The sequence below is a fragment of the Poromitra crassiceps genome, assembly GCF_964638095.1.
Source record: "Poromitra crassiceps genome assembly, chromosome: 27".
Taxonomy (NCBI): Eukaryota; Metazoa; Chordata; class Actinopteri; order Beryciformes; family Melamphaidae; genus Poromitra; species Poromitra crassiceps.
Genome location: NC_139650.1, coordinates 1,198,251 through 1,221,558, shown reverse-complemented (window position 1 = coordinate 1,221,558; position 23,308 = coordinate 1,198,251). Strand labels below are relative to the sequence as shown.

Here is a 23,308-nt window from a genome sequence, read left to right as displayed (position 1 = left end):
GGAGGATCAGGAGGAGAGACTCTGCTTTAGCCATCAATACAAGCTGAGCGGACATCTCTGCTGTCTGGTCCTGCTTTATACTGACTGACTTTGAGGTCCGATTGTTGGACTGAAATACAATGAAGGATCAATCTATCTCAGTGGACAGCCTGCTAGTGGAAGCTGTAGAATCTAATGGTTTGTTTACATATGTGTGTGTGTGTGTGTGTGTGTGTGTGTGTGTGGTGCACAGGCACTGTTTACAGTATGTAGTAGACTAGCACTGAACATTGTTAAGATCAGAAAATACTTGACTTAGAACTCTATTTTTTTTAATTGATTACCAAATAATGTAAAGCCCTTGCAGGTCCTAATGGCAAATCTTGGTTGGGCCAGGCAGTCCTGACAGATTATCTGCCATGTTCTATTATTGTAAGCACTTGTAATTTAGCTTTTGGTAACTTCAAACAGATATTACTAATAAATCCAAGTACTTTTATTTATTCTCTAATCTAATATATATGGACTTTTGTCTGTTAAAGATGTGCTGGTGCGTGTCTGGTTTTCCTTTTGTATAAATTTGTGGTCTGGTCTAGGCCTTCTCTCGGTTTACGACTTAGATTTATAGCCTATCTCTTATCTTTCTTTTGTGTCTAGTTTTCTTTGTTGTCTACTCTTTCATGTGTTTGCACTTAAAAACATTGGGATGTAGATTTGCTAGCATGATGTAGCTGCTCTTTGGGGCGTGAGATCTGCAGAGAGGAGATCCTTGTGGAGTCTAAGTAAACAAAGCGTCAAGGTAAAGAATCATGACATCACATTCTCAGGTGAAGCTTGTGAAAATGGATGTTACAATCATTGTTACATCCATTTTCACAGAAATAAAAATTGTCCAACAAATAATGGATAAATATCATTTATTATTTTGTATGTCCTCCTTTTTTGTTTAGGAAAATGGATGTCATTAAAAAAAACTCCAATCCAACTGATTCTGTGGTTGTTTGTGTTTTGTGTCTTATGAACATACTTAGTTATAGTGCCAATATATATATATATATATATATATATATATATATATATATATATATATATATATATATATATATATATATATATATATATATATATATATATATATATATATATATATATATATATATATTGGCACTATATATATATATATATATATATTGGCACTATATATATATATATATATATATATATATATATATATATATATATATATATATATATATATATATATATAGAGATATATAGATATATATAGATATAGATAGATAGATAGATAGATAGAAAGATAAATAGATGTCATTCTCAACCTATGGTACGCGTACCACCGGTGGTACTTGCGCCCCCTGCTGGTGGTACTTGGGAGGGATCCCTGGAATCTCAATGTTTTTTATGTGAAATAAACCCAACTTTAAAACATGTCGCCTACAGTAATACTATCAAAATACTAGGCTACTATTAATGAAAATAAGCTTGAGAATTTAAATGGGGTTTAAAATAACTTCCACATTGTTGTTTTTTAGATTTAGGAACAAAATAAAAAATTGTTTCTGACGGACACAACTACCTGTTGCGCGTACACAATTAGCTGCTAACGTTACAAGCAAGAAGCTATTGATTACAAGAAAGCAGGCATGTTGCAAAACTGGCTGAAAACGAACTGGAAAGAGACGTACAGCAATGAAGTTCAACAAGCGAAGAGGAGGACAGGTCAGTGAAACGAGCACAAGCCAGAAGCGCAAGAGCGGTTTGCAGCCACATGCCTTCCAGTGATAACGCTAATGGCGTTAGCAGCGCTGAACCGATTGCCACTATGCTGCTAGTGGCTCCGTCAGCAGCGCAAGTGGGGAATCCACAAACAAACGACGCAAATACAACTCCAGTTACATAGGATTCAGCTGCCCACTTGCTGTGGGAGAATGATACGGTTATGTTCTCGTTTACTGAGGTGCATTGTATGAGAATTGTGTGGAAGAGTTTGCTAGTTCTAGTGCTACCCCTTTGTACATTGTGGCTGTGGCTGACAAAAGTTAACAATAATAATGTTATTAGGAATAAATATGCCTCCTGCGTAAACTGTGCAGCTGAATAGACTGTATTTGAACGTCGGTCATATGGTGGTACTTGGAGAGCCAACTACTTTCTCAGGTGGTACTTGGTGTAAAAAGGTTGAGAACCACTGATAGATAGATAGATAGATAGATAGATAGATAGATAGATAGATAGATAGATAGCTCTTGACAGATTCAATAGACTAAATGTGCCCTGAACCCGAATAAAAGGTAGAGAGACATGGGATGTATGATACTTTATAATTGATCTTTCACCTCATGCAGTAGGCTACATCACCATAGACTCATTGGCATAGAGAACAGTCTCTAGCACCATGCGTTTACTCAGTACTTCCTCTCTGGTTTTTCTCTCTGGATCTAAAGGTTTAGCTGCACTAATCCTTTGGCCGTCTCTTAATGAAACAGTGGATGAAGGCAGGATTGCAGGATAAAGATTTGTGTGATGAACATGGTGGCATGGCCACAGGGTGCAGAGACTTGCTTCACTGACACTAGGATGGCATAATCCTGGCCTGACAGTCACTCAGACTGCAACATGACATGACACACCTACTGTATACACCTTTATGACCCTCACTATACACATGCAGGCAGTGTTGCAGTTGAGTCGAGTCTTTTGTAATAGGCCATAATAATTTTAGCCTGGTAAACCAGCCGGTCACATGAACTCACATTTCATTTCGTTCTACCAGACCGTCTGGCCTCCACCCCTGGTAGGGTGTTTTCAGAAATTACAAAGTGCTCTAGCCAATCAGGGACCCGCCTCGTATGTGAGATTATTTAGGTTAAAAAAAACAGGTCTCTCTTGAAAAAGAGATTTTTAATCTGACCTTCCATTCATTTCCCGCCAACTTTCTAGAGCTACTATGAGGAAGAGGATGAGTTGTGCTGAGAAAGAACTCTACCAATCAACATCATCATTGGTAAGTAGCAAATAGAGCTAGACTTTAAAAAATGTTGAACTATCCCTTTAATACCGTGACATTATTCAAGCTGCAACCAGGCACAAAGTGTTCCACCTAAATGTGGATTCACGCGCATGTTCAGTAACTCTGGATTTAAAACTCGGACTTTGACTCGGGTAATGACGACTTGACTCTGACTCTTTGGTGACTCGGACTTGGACTTGGGCTCGAACACTAGACTCGGGACTCGACTTGGACTCAAGATAGTGACTTGACTACAACACTTTGTTTGTTTGTTTATTTGCACATTTTAAAAACAAACAGGTTAAACAGAAAATAAAATGTATACAAAGAAATAAAATAAAAAAACATGTGCAGGTGAGATAGAAACCCACTGCATGCAGGCACATCCATAGATAAAGATGTATGAACAATACCTCCGTGGGGATTGATGGTAGTTGGAGTGGGGGGTTAAAAAAGCAGAAAACGGGCTGTGGGAGTGGGGTGGGTTCGCTCTGACCTTTCTGACCCTCTGTCCATTTGAAGAGAGGCTGAAATGGAGAAATGGAGTCAGGAAAGAGTGTGATAGATGGATCAGCAAGAAACGCAGACATAACAGACCAGGGAAAGAACTTGAAACACAAATGGGATAACACTATTATAACAACTGAATGAGTAAAAAAAAAAATCAGGCTGAAAATATATGCAAACTATGGAGAAGACAATGGGGAGCTGTGGTCCAAAAGTCGAGCATTATTTGGGTTGGTCCACGCTCCACACTGGTCTGAGTGAGGGCCACCCACTGAGAGGTCAGTTAGCATGGGTCACAAGGTCACTAGGGTCACGGCTCATTGGTGGGAATGGGAATGGTCTGAACCAGTCTTGGTGGCTAGTTGCTTGATCACCTTCTTGGCCAACTTGTCCTTGCTGTGTGTTTCTACATAATGTTTACGTCAACTTTCTGTCTATCATAGCGAGCATTGGATAAGTATTAGGCAATGTTCGAGGATAAATTCTGGATGAAACGTTCATAATCCTGATAAACATGCTGATGGACGGCCCATGCTCGACTCGCCATGGCTGGGGAGAAATATATTGCTTTGTTTTCACAAGGATTACTATAAGCCTGTGTGTGTGTGTGTGTGTGTGTGTGTGTGTGTGTGTGTGTGTGTGTGTGTGTGTGTGTGTGTGTGTGTGTGTGTGTGTGTGTGTGTGTGTGTGTGTGCGCGCGCGCACGCGCGTTTGCGTGGTATCAAGTTTGTCGTTCATAACTTATTCACCGGTATTTCCTTGAAACACAATTCAACATTTGTCCTGCTAACATTAGGTTGAGCTTGACCTTTCTGACAGTGACAGTGACCTGGATGTGGGGACATACTGGTGACTGTAAGTGCAGGGCATGATGGTACATGTAAAAAGGGGGTTTTGTTTTGTTTATTATGTGTCTCCCACTTGAGGATTATCAGAATATCAGCAATAGTCCAAAAATAAATGGAGTGTGTGTGTGTGTGTGTGTGTGTGTGTGTGTTTGTGTGCGCGTGCGTGTGTGTGTGTGTGTGTGTGTGTGTGTGTGCATGTAGCCTACAGTAGGCTATGTGTGTCTCTGGGTGCTCTCACATGCATGCATGCATGGCTGTTATTAGGGATTAAAGCGTATTAAGCAGCTGATCAGAGCTCATGTCTGAGTCGATGCATTAACTCACTAATCCTGAGGGAAGAGGGGCAGTGGAGGCTGCTGCAGTGTGTCATCTCCTCAGCTACACAACATGCCGTTTGTAAAGAGCTCTATTTCCCTTTTATTTTTCCATACTTATTCTTCATACCTCACTTCTTTTACGTCACTTTCCTCAGCTTTACTCCTCACTAATTGGTTCGTGTGTGTTCACACTTTGGCAACCTCAATTTCCTAATTGACTTCCCCTGATCACTCCTTAATAAGTGCACACTCCCTCTCGTTCCCATTCACACACCTTTGCATGGGGTGGCATCACTTAGGCAGCAGTGAGAATAGTAAGAATAGTTTATCTTACCCTTTAGTTTATAGGTCAATTTTAGTTTCAACAGAGAATATCCTACTGTACGTAACATAGATTTGACAGATTTGTTTGTTTTCTAAGTTCCAGACTTAAAGCAGCCTGTGTGTGTTTTTCTCCATGCTCCCATCATTTCTGCAATTCTTTGAGTTCTGTGAAATAAATCTTCATTTGAGAGAAGTTTCCCTGGCTTCATTCCCATGCCCATGCTGATAGTCAACCTTTTTCGGAACATTCTACTGTTTAGTTTAGTTTAGTTAATTAGGATCCCCGTTAGCCATTACACAAGGCAACAGCTACTCTTCCTGGGGTCCAATCCAAATCCTGTTATCGTGCTTAGTCAGCAACACAAAGCATCACACACTGCTCAGCGCCTACACAGGCACCCAGAATATCTCTGTAACACTTAGTTTCAATTTAGCTTAAGGTAATAAGCAATAGCCTACACTGTAAAATAGGTCATGAAAAGTGATTGGGCTATCTTGAACAAAATGCATTCGGTTGTAAATCCCTGAGGTAGGCTATATGACTTAGACATTTTTTATTTATAATTTGAATTTATTTGTTATCGCTATTGTTGATTTTTATTATTTAAAATGGTACTTTTTTTTTACCTTTATTTATACAGGGGGAGTCTCACTGAGAGCAACATAATTTGTATATTTTAATATTTTTGTTTTTTCTGATTTTATTGTTTTCTCTACTCTGTATCAAGATTTGTAATGTAGTATTCAACCTGCCTTGTTGTTTGTAAATGTATTTACCGTAAACAAATCTAATAGAGAGGAGAGTAGAATAACACTGCCACCAAGTGGCGAGTTTTGCTAAAATACTGTAAAACCTCAGCCTGGCAACCAGCCCAAATGATGGGCTGGATACCAGGCTACTGAGGCTAGTAAAACCCATCGGTAAAACCTTGTATCTGGGTGAGAAAGTAGCATTTGGCCACTAGGTGGCAACATTAGTCAGTCATGCTGAAATTGTGCACTGTGACTGAAGATTGGAGTCATCTGCAGATAGATACTGTGTCATGGAGCTGTTCCTTCCACTGTGGGAGTTGGTCATTATATATGGATTTAGGTTTAGTCATCTAAATAAGTTATGCTGAAAAACCTTATAGCCCACTGCTGTGTTGGTGTACAACGAATACACAATTAATGTTAATAATTTCACGCAGATTACAACATGCTGGTAGGCTACACTGAACTGAACCGAATGTACCAGGTGCACTGTTAAATACTGCATGCCAGCAGAGTGAGAATGGAGTGGGAATAGAGGTAACCTATTTACATGTAAACTGGTTGATTTGGTTCAGAATAATCAGGCTAATGAAGGTACCGGGGGACTCTCTGCTCTATCAGAAATCTGCATGCAGCATCTACTGTAGCTAGCCAGCTATCGTCAAAATCTCTATTTACTGTGGAAGGAAAGATTAATCAAGGAAATCTGCCTGATTAAATCTTCAAAGGCAACACTGGAATGTGGCGGCTAACAGGAACGAGGGAAGTGGCTGGTCTGCTTCTGTCCTTGAGGTGGAAAAATGAAGAGCAAACATGTACAGTGCCCTCCAGGAGTATTAGTGAAGATGAGCCGAAAAAAGACTACAGTAAAAACAACACAGCTGGCACCCTAGGGATTTAAAGGCCTCACCGGATTTAAATATAAAATGTTACTGATTCATTATGACGGATTCAGATATTTCTCATGAGTTATAGTGGATCTGATGCCGATGGGTCGTAGGCTACTTCAAGCATACTGAATCTGAAATCTATTGTCGGCAAACTTTAATTAGTTTCACAACTAAAGGCACAAAGCTTATCATACATAATAACTTCTTTCTTTTTCCTTTTTTCGTCTCCTTGAAGGGACAGCGTGGTATCGCCTGGAGACCATCCTCCCTACCATACCTATACCTATAAAGGCGTGCCCTGTGCACATCTATAAGAAATCACTTGATTTATGGACAGCTCATTGGCACACACACGCAAATATTATGCACACATACCTTTTTCTTTGGGGGGGAGGGGCTTTATTAGATAGGATCATAGGCAGATAGGAAAGTTGGGGAGAGAGAGAGAGGGGATGAAATGCGGCAAAATAATATACCCTTTTCACGGGGGCCATTTTGTGTCTAAAAGGCAGGTTAAACACAGGTGCAAGCAAAACCCTAATGATGGTTTCCAATTTCCATGAATGGAAGTATAGTGACAGGGGCGGAGCTAGGGAATAGGGCCTGTAGCTATAGGGATAGGAAGGGCCTAGACCTAGAGAGTCGCATTTCGAAGGGTGGGTAGGGGGGTGTGGTGAGGAAAGGGGGTGGCGCTAGTGGAAGGGGCCATAGATAGGGATAGGCAGGTCATAAAGAGTCCGGGTTCGAGGTGCGGGTAGGGGAAGTGGCTGGGTGAATCTGAGTGTTTTTTGGGGGTTAGGGTTAGGACCATTTCCCACGTTGAAAACAGTTAGCTGTGTTGTTGAGGTACGCCCAAAATATTGCCTAAAGTGCCATAAGGCTGTAGGGCCAGACCACTCCGCTGTGGCCTTCAAGGTATTTGCGCTTGCTTTGTGAAATACTCTCCTTGTACTGTGAGTCAGCAGAATTTAGTTGTGTCTATAGGTGAGGTTTTGCTGTACGCCTGGCTGGGTTCTCTATCTCACCCCCACCATTGGCCTTTTCCCTCTAAATGCCCTTCTTTTTCCCCTGTCCGATGTCTTTTTAATGTGTGAATAAACTAAGCTCAACTGAAATGGGACGTATATAGATCAGAGAGAGAGGGGAATGAGATGTCCTCCATTAAGTTGGCATAGGTAATGCCAAGTGGTCTTGTAAAAGTTTATTGCAGAGAGGGAGGGGGAGAGAACGGGAGGCGGAAGTGAGAGAGAAAGAGAGGGGGGAGAGAGAGAGAGAGAGAGAGAGAGAGAATAGTTTAGGGAGAGAGAGGGGTGGAGAGAGGGGGAGGGGCTGTAACTCTATCCCAATGATGAAATGTGCTTACTGGTCCAGTTTGGTGCCCTTCCTCACTGTCCCTTAACCTAACCCCCATGTGGCATGTTGCCAAAAAGTGGTGGAGCCTGTGTGTGTGTGTGTGTGTGTGTGTGTGTGTGTGTGTGTGTGTGTCCATGCGCGTGTGCGTGCAAGTGTGTGTGTGTGTGTGTGTGTGTGTGTGTGTGTGTGTGTGTCCATGCGCGCGTGCGTGTGTGTTTCAAGGCAAATGTGTTTCCTTGAATTAAGCTGGGATATGAATGTACACAGGCAGAACTGACACCCTGGGCCCTGGGGTGCTGCCAAGCCTGAGGGACAGTGACATTACTGCTTTTACTGCTAGCATTAAACACTTATATTAAAACACCCTATCTGATTCCCACAGATATGACAAGAACCCGGACACACTCATAATTTCATAACCATTATACTGTTAATATAGCCTACTAATAACTTCATAACCATTATACTGTTAATATAGCCTACTTTTAGGCTGTGCTTGAGCACACATCTGTTCTGTACAAGTGTCTTGTAGGCTAACGTACAACAAGACGACTTCTTCAAAGACACCACCGTATCAGAATTAGACTGACATTTGCTCGACATTGCGCCATGCGTCAATCTCACCTCACTCCTCCCCTCCTCCTCGTCCACCCGGCGCTCTCCTACCTCTCTTAAATGACACTTGCAAGCACATTTATGATATCCGATCTAAATTTACACCTTAACTGGCAAGTGGCGAGGAATCGACATAGAAAACAGGAGTCCTTCAGTATCAGGTTTGTATTTGTATCAGCATTCGTTAGTGTGTCTTCATCTAAAAAAAAACACACACCCACTGATCTCATTCAATTTCATCATCACAGCTTTTCCAGCTATCTCTTCTGGCGCTTCACTGAATGACAAGTTAAACGCAATAATGAATGACCCAACTAACAGCCGATAAGGCCGAGAGTGTTAAGTCTGGCAATGGATCCGGTTTTTCAAGATGGCCACTTACTGGACTAGTATAACTTAACCTGATATTTGCTTTCCCCTGTGGGATGGGTTTGAAAAAAGTACTGGCACCTGGGGCCGGTTGCACAAAACACTTTGAGTTAAGATTTTAGTCCGAGTTAAGGTTTCCTTAAAATGTTTAACTTAAGGGTGTTTTGTGCAAACAATTTTATTTTATGGGAACCTTAACTCGGACTTTAAGGAAAATCTTAACTGAAGGTGTTTTATGCAACCGGCGGTCCTTACGTACCTGGTCAAGTGGATGACGGCAGGTTGGAATACATGGGTGGGAAAATGTTACAGTGATGGAGTATGGGAGTATTCCCTCAAGATTCAGAAGGTTGCAGGAGTCAATGGCTGTGATAGTAAGGTAAATTTCTGTATCGTCGGCATAACAATGAAAGTGAAAATGTGCGCTAACACAGAAAAATATCGGACCAAGAACTGATCCTTGTGGGACACCATGTTTGACGAAGTGAAAATAAAGCCATGTGATCATCCATGAATAATTTCCAGTCTCCACTCTTACCCATAGTATTTGTGCTGGCTGTGTGGATGAGGCTTTATCAGAACCATAGGCTGTTCCTCTCCTGCACATCCAAAGCTCACTGGGAAAAGCCGTTTGTGAGTGAATTTACTTAGAAATCAAACAAACGCACACACAACAACATATCTGCCTGTCAGAGATCTGTTTAAATCTGCAAACCATATTTTGTTTTGCTCCCTGAATGCCAACCTTTTCTTCCTCTCCTTGATGTCTCTCAAGATTCAATGACCCCCCCCCCCCCCCTCAACACACACCCCATTCCTTGTTTCCTTTGATCCACCATCCGTAACTCAGTCCCCGCTCCTTTTCACACACACACACACACACACACACACACACACACACACACACACACACACACACACACACACACACACACACACACACACACACACTCTCTCTCCCTGTCTCCCCCTCCTACCAGTTGTCCTCACATATTGGGTTGCCTGTCTTAAGAAGCAGAATTAGCCTCTGGAATCTCGTGTACTTGTTGCCTTCTCTCCCAGGAGGTGGGAAATCAGCGAGAGGTGAGAAGAGGCAGAGAGAGAAGAGAAAGAGAAAGAGAAAGAGAGACAGAGACAGAGACAGAGACAGAGACAGAGACAGAGACAGAGACAGAGACAAAAGAGAGAAGCTGAACATCAAGGTATCTGCTGTTTGATCACACTGGGCATGTGGCTGCCTGCACTCTCCCTCTCTCTCTGCCCGCTCTCCAGCCGACCGGTGTGGGATCTATGCTCAAGCAGCTGAGCGATAGGGAATCTCTTCGCAGTAACGTGAGCTACTTTTATCCACTGCTATCGCTGCGTCAAAGGGGACGGTACCTCTGTGGGTTTTGGATGAAACACTGACCCCTGACCCCCGGAATCGCTGCTGTGGACTTAGGCTCTCTGGATCAGTTTGAGCCTCAAGAAGAAGACGGGCCGCCGATGTGGGGCTCAGGTAAGAACATATCGAGGAACGTCTTAACACCCACAGCTCTGAGACTCTTCTTTTCAGAGAGTACAAGGCGCACAAAGAGGGGTGTACAAGTCGTCGTCACAATGTTCAGTGCAGAAATCAAGCGAGCCAGCGGGCAGTTTGACATCAGGCTCTGAAGGGTTTCACTCCTTGACGAATCTCTGAGCGGTCTCCAGTGGATACCGGCAGCACTTAGACCCGACGTGACCTCTCTGACCCTTACATACATCATTCACCACCATGATGAAGGGAGGGAGAGTGAGGGATGAGAGAGAAAGAGGGTGAGCTCTGTCTTCAACAGAAAGGCTATAGGCTACCCGACATTCTCAACCACAATACAATGTAATAGAGGGATTAGATGTTAAGAAAGGGGGAGATGAAGTGGAGAGAAGAATGAGGAAGTGTGGAGGAGAATAAGTTGATTAAAATGACTGTCCAGTGTAGAGTTCTCAGTTTCAGGCAGAGCCCGACAGGACCTAGACCTTCTCAGGACGCTGGTATGAATCCAGCGTCCTTTATAAGACAACCAGTCTCAAGCCACAAAGAGGGGGGCGAGTAGGCTAGTCATTTTACATTTCTGTAAAACTACAATGTCAACGTACATTTGAAATACTCATCTCACTTCTGACATTTGTAAGGGAATCCATGAAAATCGGATGGCTTTGTGAGGGCATTGGTATACTTTTTGTAATATGTTTGAATACCCCCCTTTTCTCCCCTATAATCATGATTTATTTGGATATTTGCTGATCCTGGTACCAATTTTCTGATGGTTTTGAAATAGATTTTGTAATGAAATTCAGTTTGTTTTGATGCAGATTGTTATTTAGCCCATGCAGTTAGGTTTTTGTTCACCTAATTTACAAATAGACAGCTTTTTATCACCCACAGAGGGAAACTTGCTTGATGACTGATGTCAGGGATGTAGACCGGTGTTACAGCTTGTAGGCTATACTGGTGCTTCTCAAAGTGGGGTCCGGGGACCCCCAGGGGTCCTTGAGGGGGGTTCCAGGGGGTCCCCAGCAAAAAGGGTAATGTTTTATTTTTGCTAGAATTCCAACCATCAAAGGTGCATCAGTGAGGAGGGAGAGAGACTGAATAGTCTGAAGGTCTTCTTAAGCCCAATGAGTGCCCTGGCCTGGTGCACCCAATCAGCCTAATGACCCCATCAAAAGGCTCGTGCAAGGCAGGGCCAGGAGAGTGGGAGGGTCGTCACAAAAGCTAAAATCTTGGTCGGGAACCCTGGGACAAAATCTTATCAAATGGGGCTCTGTGATCTAATTTGTGTCAGTCCTTCATGTGAAAACGTTTGAGAACCACTGGGCCTATTATGTGGACAGTAATCACAGATTTATTTATGTCTCTGCAGCTGCAACTATTAATAAGATGTCTCAAAGAGTTGGAGCCCATTTACACCTGGTTTTAAAATGCAACCTGTATCTGGATTAGTTATCTGGATAATGGTCACATTTAAAAACCAGGACGTGAATGGGGTGTAAGAGAGCTGAACACAATGTGATCCAGACTACCTACAGATGTGGTCAGGAAGTTCTGATCACGATGCGTTTACATCTTGCATTAACATGCATTTTTCCTTATCCAGATCACATCCAGATAACTTGTCCAGATACAGGTCACATTTACAAACCAGGTGTAAATGGGTATCAACGAGTTGTTGATGTACCAGATCGCGCCCACGAGGCCCCTCCTACACCATGTTGATACGGAGTCGGATGATTTTCTATTTTTCCACTGGACGGAGGCAGATATGTTTAGTCCAGTGTGTATTTATTTACAGTGTGAGGTCAGTGCCAGTCTCCATTCAGACACCTATTTTAATCTCTTCTCTGCTTATAACCCCTAAGAGTAAACAGCCGTTTACTAACGGGAGTCTGCTCTGGCACTGCCACCAGGGGGGAAACACATTGCGTGTCACTGAGAGATTAACAGCCCAGTACAGTTGGCTGCTTCTCCTTCACTGGTGTTTGGAAGTCATCTTCTGCCAACTTCACCTCTGAACAAGTGTCTGACAACAACGTACAGATCCAAAGTTTAAAAAAAAAAGAAGAAGAAGTAATTAGTCATCAGGGTTTCTAAAGAGGTTCTCTCTGCTGGAATTATACAGCACACTTTGATTATGTGATGCTTGTTTTAAGTGTGTTTCTATATGTATGACGGAGAGGTGGATGAGAGGGGTTGAGGGTGAAGTGGAGTTGTACTTTCATCAGTCTGTCTGCCCACTTCAACCTGTAAGTGGCTGATTAGAGACATCCTTTAGGCTGTTGCATTGGTGTTACACATCAAATGAAGACTTCATTCAACGTTGGCAGGGCTCCTCGGGTCTCACTGTTAACGATCATGGCTAAAATTAGAGTTTAACAAGGCTGTCGACACAGCTATGTCCTCCTGGGGCAACTGAAGACAAGGGTAGGGTGGTAGGGGTCACAGACTGGTATCCTTATATTATACATTGCTTCCCTAACCTGCCATCCTAACCTTAAATACTAAATGAGTATTAGGAATAATCCTAACTATAAAAGAATGGTACAAATGGAGCCATAAGACAAAAAAAGCGACATAAATAGCTCTTTGTTTAACTTCATATTGTATAACATGAGGAATGTAGGAACTTCACCTCTCAGTATTATCTCAAACAGATGATTCTCTCTGCAAAAGTAAATAAAGGACGAATCAGAACTTTATTATTAAACCATGTGCTTTATAGGACGAATCAGTCACTGCCACCCAAAAATGCATAACCCCGCAGCAGCTAACTAGTATGAGTTGTGCCTCAAAAAGTATACATCACATCGCTTATATTTTTACATTCTGAGTGAGAGCAGAATTAGCTCAAGAGTTTGATGTATAATATATGCATGTCGTGTTAAAGTTGTGTGAACTGTTGCAGTTTTTAAATTGTAAACACGGTCAGCCGGCTAGAGTCACCATAGGGTTCCATTGCCGTTTGCCAGTTGCCACCCAGTGACGCGGTTTGTTTACCAAAATGCTGCTCGGCTGATCCCTCGTATAGAGTATAGTTTCACAGCAGAGAATGGATATAATTATTTTCAAAATCATTTTGGTTTGAAACTCTTCATGTCTACTGGAAAAACAGTGGTAAAGGTAAACTGATACAGTACCAACATGCTTGTCACACAATGCTAAGTGTTATATATGTTGTTATATATTATTAGTTCACATTTTGACGTTTTTATCACCCCGCCCCCCGCACGCACGTACGCACGCACGCACGCACGCACGCACGCACACACACACACACACACACACACACACACACACACACACACACACACACACACACACACACACACACACACACACACACACTCACACACACACACACACACACACACACAGAGAATGGTGTGACACCTGAGAGCAGCACTACGGTTTCACTGTCCCACAGTGACATCCATTAAAGTCATGCTGCACCTGCCTCATTAGCACCTGGCCCATTGGCCACAACAATAGCCACCTGCATTATTCAGCTCGCCTCTGCTAATGACGAAACCTTATATTACACACACACACACACACACACACACACACACACACACACACACAGAGGCGCACACAAACTCTCACACACATGCACATGCACATGCGCACACACACACACACATACACACACACACACACACACACACACACACACACACGCATGCACACATACGCACAAACTCACACACATGCACACGCACACATGCACGCGCGCGCACAGACACACACACACACACACACACATGCACACGCGCACACACACACACACACACACACAAACTCACACACACACATGCACACACATACACACACACACACACACACACACACACACACACGGAGGAAACAGACTTTAACAAATTTTGGAATGCACGTTCATACTGCGTTCCCCGTGGAATACATGATTGTGTTCAATGTTGATAGGAAGGTGTGTGCAGTGAGTGTGCTGTTTGACTCACTCAGCACTCGGCCTGTCATCCTGCTGTCAGCAGCCTCCTTTATCAGCTGCTCTGCACCTCATCTTCCACATCCCCTCACCTCACACTTTCATCCCTAGTCAGTTTGAGTTTACCTCAGTGTCTCCTCCCCTGCCTCGCACACACACACACACACATGCACGTACATCGCACACACGCGCACACACACACACACCTACACACGCGCACGCACACACCTACACACACGCGCGCGCACACACGCCTACACACACACACACACCTACACACACACGCGCACGCACGCGCGCGCGCACGCACGCACGCACACACACACACACACACACACACACACACACACACAGTCAGTCTCTCCTCCCCTGCCTCTACTGCTTCATCCAGTCTTTCAACCTGTCAGTATCCATCCCATCTCTGTGCCCGCGTCCTTTTTGTTCTGCTCTCTCACACACACACACACACACACACACACACACACACACACACACACACACACTCGCTCTGCGTTTTCAAAGTATATATAGCCTACTGCAGCTCTGTGTGTGGAGCACAGATGTCACAAGTCACAAGCAAAGTCTCAAGTCTTTGAGCTCGAGTCCAAGTCAAGTCTCAAGTCTCTTATGGATGAGCAATCATCTGGTGGATGTGATCTGGTCTGCTTAGAACCCTGCATAGCTGAGATTAAGGAATTCAAAGTGTGTACGTATCCTCACTCCTGTATCTATTAGCATACAATATCATCATTGATTATGACATTAGTAGACATTTCCTTAATGTTAATGCCCCCCCCCCCCCGCCCAAAAAAAAAAAAATTGTTCACGAGTCACAAATCACAAGTCCGAATTGAGTGTCAAGTCTTTTGAGGACGAGTCTCAAGTCAAGTCTCAAGTCACTGTGTGACGTGTGTGTGACTCCAGTCCAAGTCCCCATCCCAACATCCCATATGAACATTGGTAGGTAGGGAATGGAAATACAAATACAGAGCCTCATACAGGCTGAGGATATTGTGATGACAGAGAGGCAAACAAGACCCCCTTGCTGTGAAGCAGAGAGAAGAGAGAGACGAGAGAGAGAGAGAAAGTTACAATGACAGGCTGGAGGAATGACAGGAGGGGAGAGGGAGATGGAGAGAAGGGGAGAGCAGAGTCGACAGCAGCATTATCACCGTCTACGTCTGCCTCCTGATCCAAACACCCTGAGAAAACGCTCTGCACCGCAGGCTCTCATTGGCCGAGCCTCCCACCAATCAGGGCACGGGAATGTAAGGTGCCTTTAGGTTATACCCAACCCCAAAAAATGAGAGAGAGAGAGAGAGTGAGAGAGAGAGAGAGAGAGAGAGAGAGAGAGAGGGGGGCTGGCAGTAGCTGATAGGCATGCTGTGGTGCAGAGGTTTCTCCAGTGAGGAGAGGCTGGGTCTGAGCAGTGTTCTCTGGCGTTCCCTCTACCGGAGTGAATATATAACAGTGAATAAATTACAGGCGTCTTTGCAGTAGATTGTTGCAGTCAGGACTGCTGTGGTTCTACTCGAGCAACAACTGGCTGCAGACACACAACACAAGCGTTGTGTCAAGATCTGAAGAAGGATCTGAAGGGGACAGAGGAGCAGGAGAGGAGCTACAGCCATATAGAGATTCCAAGTAGAAGGTTGTAATGTTGGACATTTCTTCCTCGTTGCCGAGTTTTGAGAGCCAGAAGGTGGGCACTTGAGATTTGGAGTCCTCGTTTATCGTTGAAGGAGAAAGAGAAGACTTGAGCGAGAAGGGATAGAGAAGTTCAGAGTGGAAGGCTGCTACAGGATGATCCTGGGTAAGATAATCTCCAAATTGCTTTTGTCGGTTTCGGTTCTCGTGGATGCGACCGATTAATCTGTGGCCGGTTCATCGGCGACGACAATAATGACACTCCCGTCGAAGATGATCAGCTTCTGAGCACACACACTTTTTTTTGCAGGTGCTGCCCGCTCCAATTTAGATGTGTGATCTGTTTACTTGCTCATTAGGCTCATGATTACCTGCATGGTGTCCCAGTCAATGAGATGAAATATGAGTTAAGGTCCAGGGGGTGGGGGGGGGAAAGCTGTCGGACGATTCCCACAGTCTCACTGTTGTTGTTCTTGTGTGTTTATGAGATCTTCATAGCTTTTTGATCCTCATCTATTTAGGTGTTCGTGTAGGTAGGCTATCCCACTATGACCACAGTCATCGATAACAGGTTTACAATCGAACACAGCACAGGAGACCCACATAACACAAACACACACTCAACCCACACAGAGCAAGAGAGTTTCGACAAGACAAGAGGCAACAGAGACAACAAGGAAATGTTTGTTATTGAAACCTCTTCTTAACCGTTAAATCCCCACATGTTCTAATTTTCAGATGAATTATGCCAACAGTAACATACAGGCAGAAAATGGCAGATTTCAGTTGAAGTGTTCTCCTTGCCAAGCCGACGCATTACCTCTGTCTGTGCCGACCCCTGGGAAATGCACATATTGATTATAAAGTCTAACATGAGTGCATTGCATCATGACCTTTCATCTCAGTTTCTCACTGATTTACTCACTTCCTGGTCCTGTGGGCTATTCTCCGCTTACAGGATGCAAGGCTCCATGTCGTTCATTTTACAGCAAATAGCTTCAGGCAGATGGAGCCTCCCCTTAGACTCGCTCCCCTGACCACCAGGAAATCAGACACTGTCTCAATATGTAACTTCAGGACTCCAGGTCCCTTCAGTGTAGTCCATGACTGGCCTCAGCTCCCACCTCAATATTTAACTTCAGGACTCCAGGTCCCTTCAGTGTGGTCCATGACTGGCCTCAGCTCCCATCCTCAATATGTAACTTCAGGACTCCAGGTCCCTTAAGTGTAGTCCATGACTGGCCTCAGCTCCCACCTCAATATGGAACTTCAGGACTCCAGGTCCCTTCAGTGTAGTCCATGACTGGCCTCAGCTCCCACCTCAATATGTAACTTCAGGACTCCAGGTGCCTTCAGTGTAGTCCATGACTGGCCTCAGCCCCCATCTCAATATGTAACTTCAGGACTCCAGGTCCCTTCAGTGTGGTCCATGACTGGCCTCAGCCCCCATCTCAATATGTAACTTCAGGACTCCAGGTCCCTTCAGTGTAGTCCATGACTGGCCTCAGCCCCCACCTCAATATGTAACTTCAGGACTCCAGGTCCCTTCAGTGTAGTCCATGACTGGCCTCAGCTCCCATCTCAATATGTAACTTCATGACTCCAGGTCCCTTCAGTGTAGTCCATGACTGGCCTCAGCTCCCACCTCAATATGTAACTTCAGGACTCCAGGTCCCTTCAGTGTAGTCCATGACTGGCCTCAGCTCCCATCTCAATATGTAACTTCATGACTCCAGGTCCCTTCAGTGTAGTCCATGACTGGCCTCAGCCCCCATCTCAATATGTAACTTCAGGACTCCAGGTCCCTTCAGTGTGGTCCATGACTGGCCTCAGCCCCCACCTCAATATGTAACTTCAGGACTCCAGGTCCCTTCAGTGTAGTCCATGACTGGCCTCAGCTCCCACCTCAGTAACTTCAGGACTCCAGGTCCCTTCAGTGTAGTCCATGACTGGCCTCAGCTCCCACCTCAATATGTAACTTCAGGACTCCAGGTCCCTTCAGTGTAGTCCATGACTGGCCTCAGCTCCCACCTCAATATGTAACTTCAGGACTCCAGGTCCCTTCAGTGTAGTCCATGACTGGCCTCAGCTCCCACCTCAATATGTAACTTCAGGGCTCCAGGTCCCTTCAGTGTAGTCCATGACTGGCCTCATCTCCCACCTCAATATGTAACTTCAGGACTCCCTTCAGTGTAGTCCATGACTGGCCTCAGCTCCCACCTCAATATGTAACTTCAGGACTCCAGGTCCCTTCAGTGTAGTCCATGACTGGCCTCAGCTCCCACCTCAATATGTAACTTCATGACTCCAGGTCCCTTCAGTGTAGTCCATGACTGGCCTCATCTCCCACCTCAATATGTAACTTCAGGACTCCAGGTCCCTTCAGTGTAGTCCATGACTGGCCTCAGCTCCCACCTCAATATGTAACTTCAGGACTCCAGGTCCCTTCAGTGTGGTCCATGACTGGCCTCAGCTCCCACCTCAATATGTAACTTCATGACTCCAGGTCCCTTCAGTGTAGTCCATGACTGGCCTCATCTCCCACCTCAATATGTAACTTCAGGACTCCAGGTCCCTTCAGTGTAGTCCATGACTGGCCTCAGCTCCCACCTCAATATGTAACTTCAGGACTCCCTTCAGTGTAGTCCATGACTGGCCTCAGCTCCCATCCTCAATATGTAACTTCAGGACTCCCTTCAGTGTAGTCCATGACTGGCCTCAGCCCCCACCTCAATATGTAACTTCAGGACTCCAGGTCCCTTCAGTGTGGTCCATGACTGGCCTCAGCTCCCATCCTCAATATGTAACTTCAGGACTCCAGGTCCCTTCAGTGTAGTCCATGACTGGCCTCAGCTCCCATCTCAATATGTAACTTCAGGACTCCAGGTCCCTTCAGTGTAGTCCATGACTGGCCTCAGCTCCCACCTCAATATGTAACTTCAGGACTCCAGGTCCCTTCAGTGTGGTGTGGTCCATGACTGGCCTCAGCTCCCACCTCAATATGTAACTTCAGGACTCCAGGTCCCTTCAGTGTAGTCCATGACTGGCCTCAGCTCCCACCTCAATATGTAACTTCAGGACTCCAGGTCCCTTCAGTGTAGTCCATGACTGGCCTCAGCTCCCACCTCAATATGTAACTTCAGGACTCCAGGTCCCTTCAGTGTGGTGTGGTCCATGACTGGCCTCAGCTCCCACCTTGCCAGCCATTCCTTTCCTTTTGTCATTCACTCACCCTCAGACTTTAATGTCCACTCACAGATAAGTGAGTTTTTGTGTCCAGTTGAATATGAGCGAAATTGACTTTGCTTGCCTTGACTTAGTAGTCTTGAGATTGAGAGTACTACCTAGTATAAGCCAGTTCAATTACGTCAATGTTTTCCAAGCGTGTTCAATGTCTTAACACATTGTTGGAAAATGAACCTAGAAGATGCATGTCCTATATTTTATCAAAACATTAATGTGCAAATTATCCAATCAAAATTGCTCTATGTCTTATAGTCTTATCCTGTAGTGTGTGTGTGTGTGTGTGTGCGTGTGTGTGTGTGTGTGTGTGTGTGTGTGTGTGTGTGTGTGTGTGTGTGTGTGTGTGTTGATTGCATAACTAAAGACTTTATTTTTGTTTGTTTGCTTGTCTTGTTTGCTTGTCTTATCCATGCTTGAAACGTCCTACGATCTTTCCGTGCGCTTGAGCTGGTGTAATCCCTCTGCCGAGTGCAGAAGCTCAAACTCTATCTGACACACGATCCCAATAACATGACGAGGTGGTGGTGTTCTGTACGCTGTATTAGCTTCCCGTCGCTAAGTCACAGATGCAGAGCCACAGACCAAAAATAGTGTGATGATAGGGCGATGACAGTAATTGTGTTGACAAAGCAAAGAAGAGAAGGCAATAGGGAGACAGGGAGAGAGAGAGAGAGAGAGAGAGAGAGAGAGCTGAAGGAGATGCAGCAGGTCCTCTCCTCTCAGTCTTCATCAGCACCATCTCCTATCGCTCGACTGATATATCGGTCGGCGGTCGCACGATATTATCGGCCGATATTGGCCTGGCTATCACAGATATATCGGTATCGGCGTATATGTTGTCCGATATGCACAGATATTGATATTATTCATGTTTTTTTTAAGTTATATACACGCATTTTATGTATATTTGATCCATTTCCTTAATTCAAGTTATTTGTTCTATTTGTGTTTTTATTTACTTCTAGTTATTTATCATTATTAAATTCCCAGTGAAGTTTACTATTTCAGTTCACTGATGTCATTTTGGACAATAAGGTTTATTGTTAAACTGTAAAATATCCTGCCGGCGCCGCCATTTCACATCTTCGTCGTCACAAGTGTTTGAAATTTGAGGGATTATTGGAAACAAGAAGAAGAAAAAGTGTTTTTTTACGTATAATATAATTTATGTTTATAAAGAATATCGGGCAATATATCGATATCTCGGCCCTAAAAATCCAGTATTGGTAAGACCCTTATCATCCTCTAACAGTTACTGTCTTGATTCTGTCCATCACCAAGCAAATCTCTTCTTCCTTCCTCTGCCACTCCATGCAGCGCCACCTCCTTCCATCACGTGTAAATATCATTATGTTTCTCTTTGACTGAAAGGAAGAAAAAACATGTCGACACAATCAGCAGTGGGGTATGAAGCTTAATGTGCTAAAGCTAGGCTAGCTCCTCTCCCTGGGTGCAGGCCAGTGTGGAAAGCTTGAGAATCAACTGTTGGGTGATTCTCATGATGAATATTTAAAGGTTTGAGGTCTTTATTTATTTAGAAATGGGCCACAGCGTTTTCTACTCTGACGCAAAGAGCTCAGCACCATTTAGAAAAACACGTTCATGGCTCACATCACCATTCACTCAACCAATCAAAAGTAGTCCATACATTGATGCTGTGTGTAATGTGTGTGTGTGTGTGTGTCTCTGTGTGTGTCTACATATACACACAAAACAAAACACACACAAAAATCTCCCCTCACGTCAATGTCCTGCAAAGGAATGACAGGTGCATGTGTCCCTGATAAACAACATGACCTTTAAATGGGGGCGATGCAGTGAGGGATGAAAAGTATTGACATTTCAAATGGAGAAACCTGCCTGGCGTTTTGTATGTTTGACAAACTGACACACAGCTGGTGTGTCTGTGTGAGGCTTGATGCTCCATTACCCGTAACAAAGCCAGTGGCTGAGCACAGGGGGCAGAGAAGAGAAGGTCAAATATCACTTTAGTTTCAACATCTTTGTTTAGCCTCTATATACAGGTATATGTAAAAAGAAATAGAACTCGTTGGCTCTTAGAGCCTCAAAATAAGCACCATGCCTTTTATTTTCTGGTTTGAGGCAAGGAACTTATATAGAAGGAAGAGACATCACTCAAGTCACAGCATTTAAACTCTGCATTGGGGCCAAGCTTTGGGGCCAGTTCTACTGAAGTGAATGGGAGACCCCACTATAAATCTACATATTTGTGCCGTTTCAGCTTTGACTGAAAAATGCTTCCACCAAATTAAAGAAACACATTATGTGATATTGACTGATGTTTTATTATTGGTATCCAAACAAACCATGGCTCTGTCCAGCAGCTGCATATAGCTCAACTCAACCCCCTATTTGGTCCAAGATAGCTAGATTAGCTACAGTAACTATCATGATACATGACCAAACTGGCAGGTCTGACCTATCATGTAATGTGTTTTCTTTAATCTGGTGGAAGCATTTTTCAATCAAAGGTGAAACAACACAGATATGATGGTTTAGTGCCCCAATAGAACTGGCCCCAATGCAAACTTTGAATGATGTGATGGGTGATGTCTTTTCCTCCTTTATATGTTCCTTGGTTTCAGGGTTACTGAAGGACATGGATGGGGGGGGGGGGGGGGTTGGCATGCATCTCATTGTTATGAATCCCCCACCCCCAAAAAGAGACATAGGGTAAAACCATACATTGCCCCTCTGTGCTCCAACATACATACATCCTGTAAGTAACCATCCATGTTTGTTTCAGCAGAAAATGTATGTGCGACTTTTAACTTGACAACTTAACTTTGCTAATCACTGACAGCAAATAAGCTAGGTTTCAAACTGTTCCCTATAGCAACAGAATTCCGTGAAAACCGTCTATATAGGCCTATCTGTAGTTCAGCTGCATTGGCTTTTTCCATTATATTATATTTTATTGCAGATCAGGCCATGATTGCCTTTGTGTGTTTTCATTGTAAAGAGCCATACTGGGCAGTGCACCTGTCAATTATACATCAGGTGCCATTGTTTGTGTGTGTGTGTGTGTGTGTGTTTGTGTGTGTGTGTGTGTGTGTGTGTGTGTGTGTGTGTGTGTGTGTGTGTGTGTGTGTGTGTGTGTGTGCGCGCGCGTGTGTGTCTATACTTGATTATGCACATATGCTTTCTCCCACATACTGTATGTAATGTATGTGTGTTTTTGTGTGCTTGCCTGTGTACTGTACATGCCCGGGTTTCTGTGGGTTCAGATCTGCGGTGTTCTCCCAGCTCGCAGCAGGTGTGTAAACGCTTTGACAATAATAACGTGAGGCAGGGCCGGCGGTGCTGTTGATGTGGTGGATCCCTTTCATGGCTCCCGCTTGGCTTTGTGTGGTTTTGCATTGTGTTCTCTGTTTGCCGTCCACCTGTACTACATCATGACGACAGTATAATAGCAGAGAAAGTTGGCAGCCTGATTCGCACTGATCCAAGACTTCCCTGAAGAGCGACAGAAAAAGCCTTTATATGAAAGGAAACTATATGAAAGGACGTAGGTTAGCATTCACAGAACGGACATTACATTATTCTGTTGTTATTATTATTATTATTATTATTATTAGTATTATTATTATTATTATTATTATTATTATTATTATTAGTCTATTAGTTTATTTGTTATTTATTTATTTATTTATTCACTGCGGCCAGCAGCTCTATAAGTCACTCAGCTGGTTGGTCCATAAAAAGTGCATTTCGGAAATTCGCATATCGGGTCGTAGCTATTGCGAATTCACACTTGTTTATTTATTTATTTATTTTGGTTTTTATCCCATTTTCTCCCCAATTGTACTTGGCCAATTTCCCCCTGCTGCCCCGGTCGCTGCTCCACGCTCTGCCGATCTGGAGAGAGCCGTAGACTAGCACCGTGCTTCCTCCGACACATGCGCAGTTGCCAGCCGCTTCTTTTCAC

General features: G+C 44.0%; 1 protein-coding gene across 1 annotated transcript in view; it reads left to right on the top strand.

Annotated features, from left to right (window-relative positions):
- Positions 1 to 1,643: 1,643 nt before the first annotated feature.
- LOC310799353 (zinc finger protein 385A-like) overlaps positions 1,644 to 23,308 on the top strand; it is a gene marked incomplete at both ends in the record, with an annotated part of 54,977 nt that continues 33,312 nt past the window's right edge. The window contains 2 exons of the mRNA XM_083661945.1: positions 1,644 to 1,719; positions 10,428 to 10,484. Coding sequence (XP_083518071.1) covers positions 1,644 to 1,719; positions 10,428 to 10,484 — 133 coding nt within the window. The remainder of the gene's footprint in view (positions 1,720 to 10,427; positions 10,485 to 23,308) is intronic.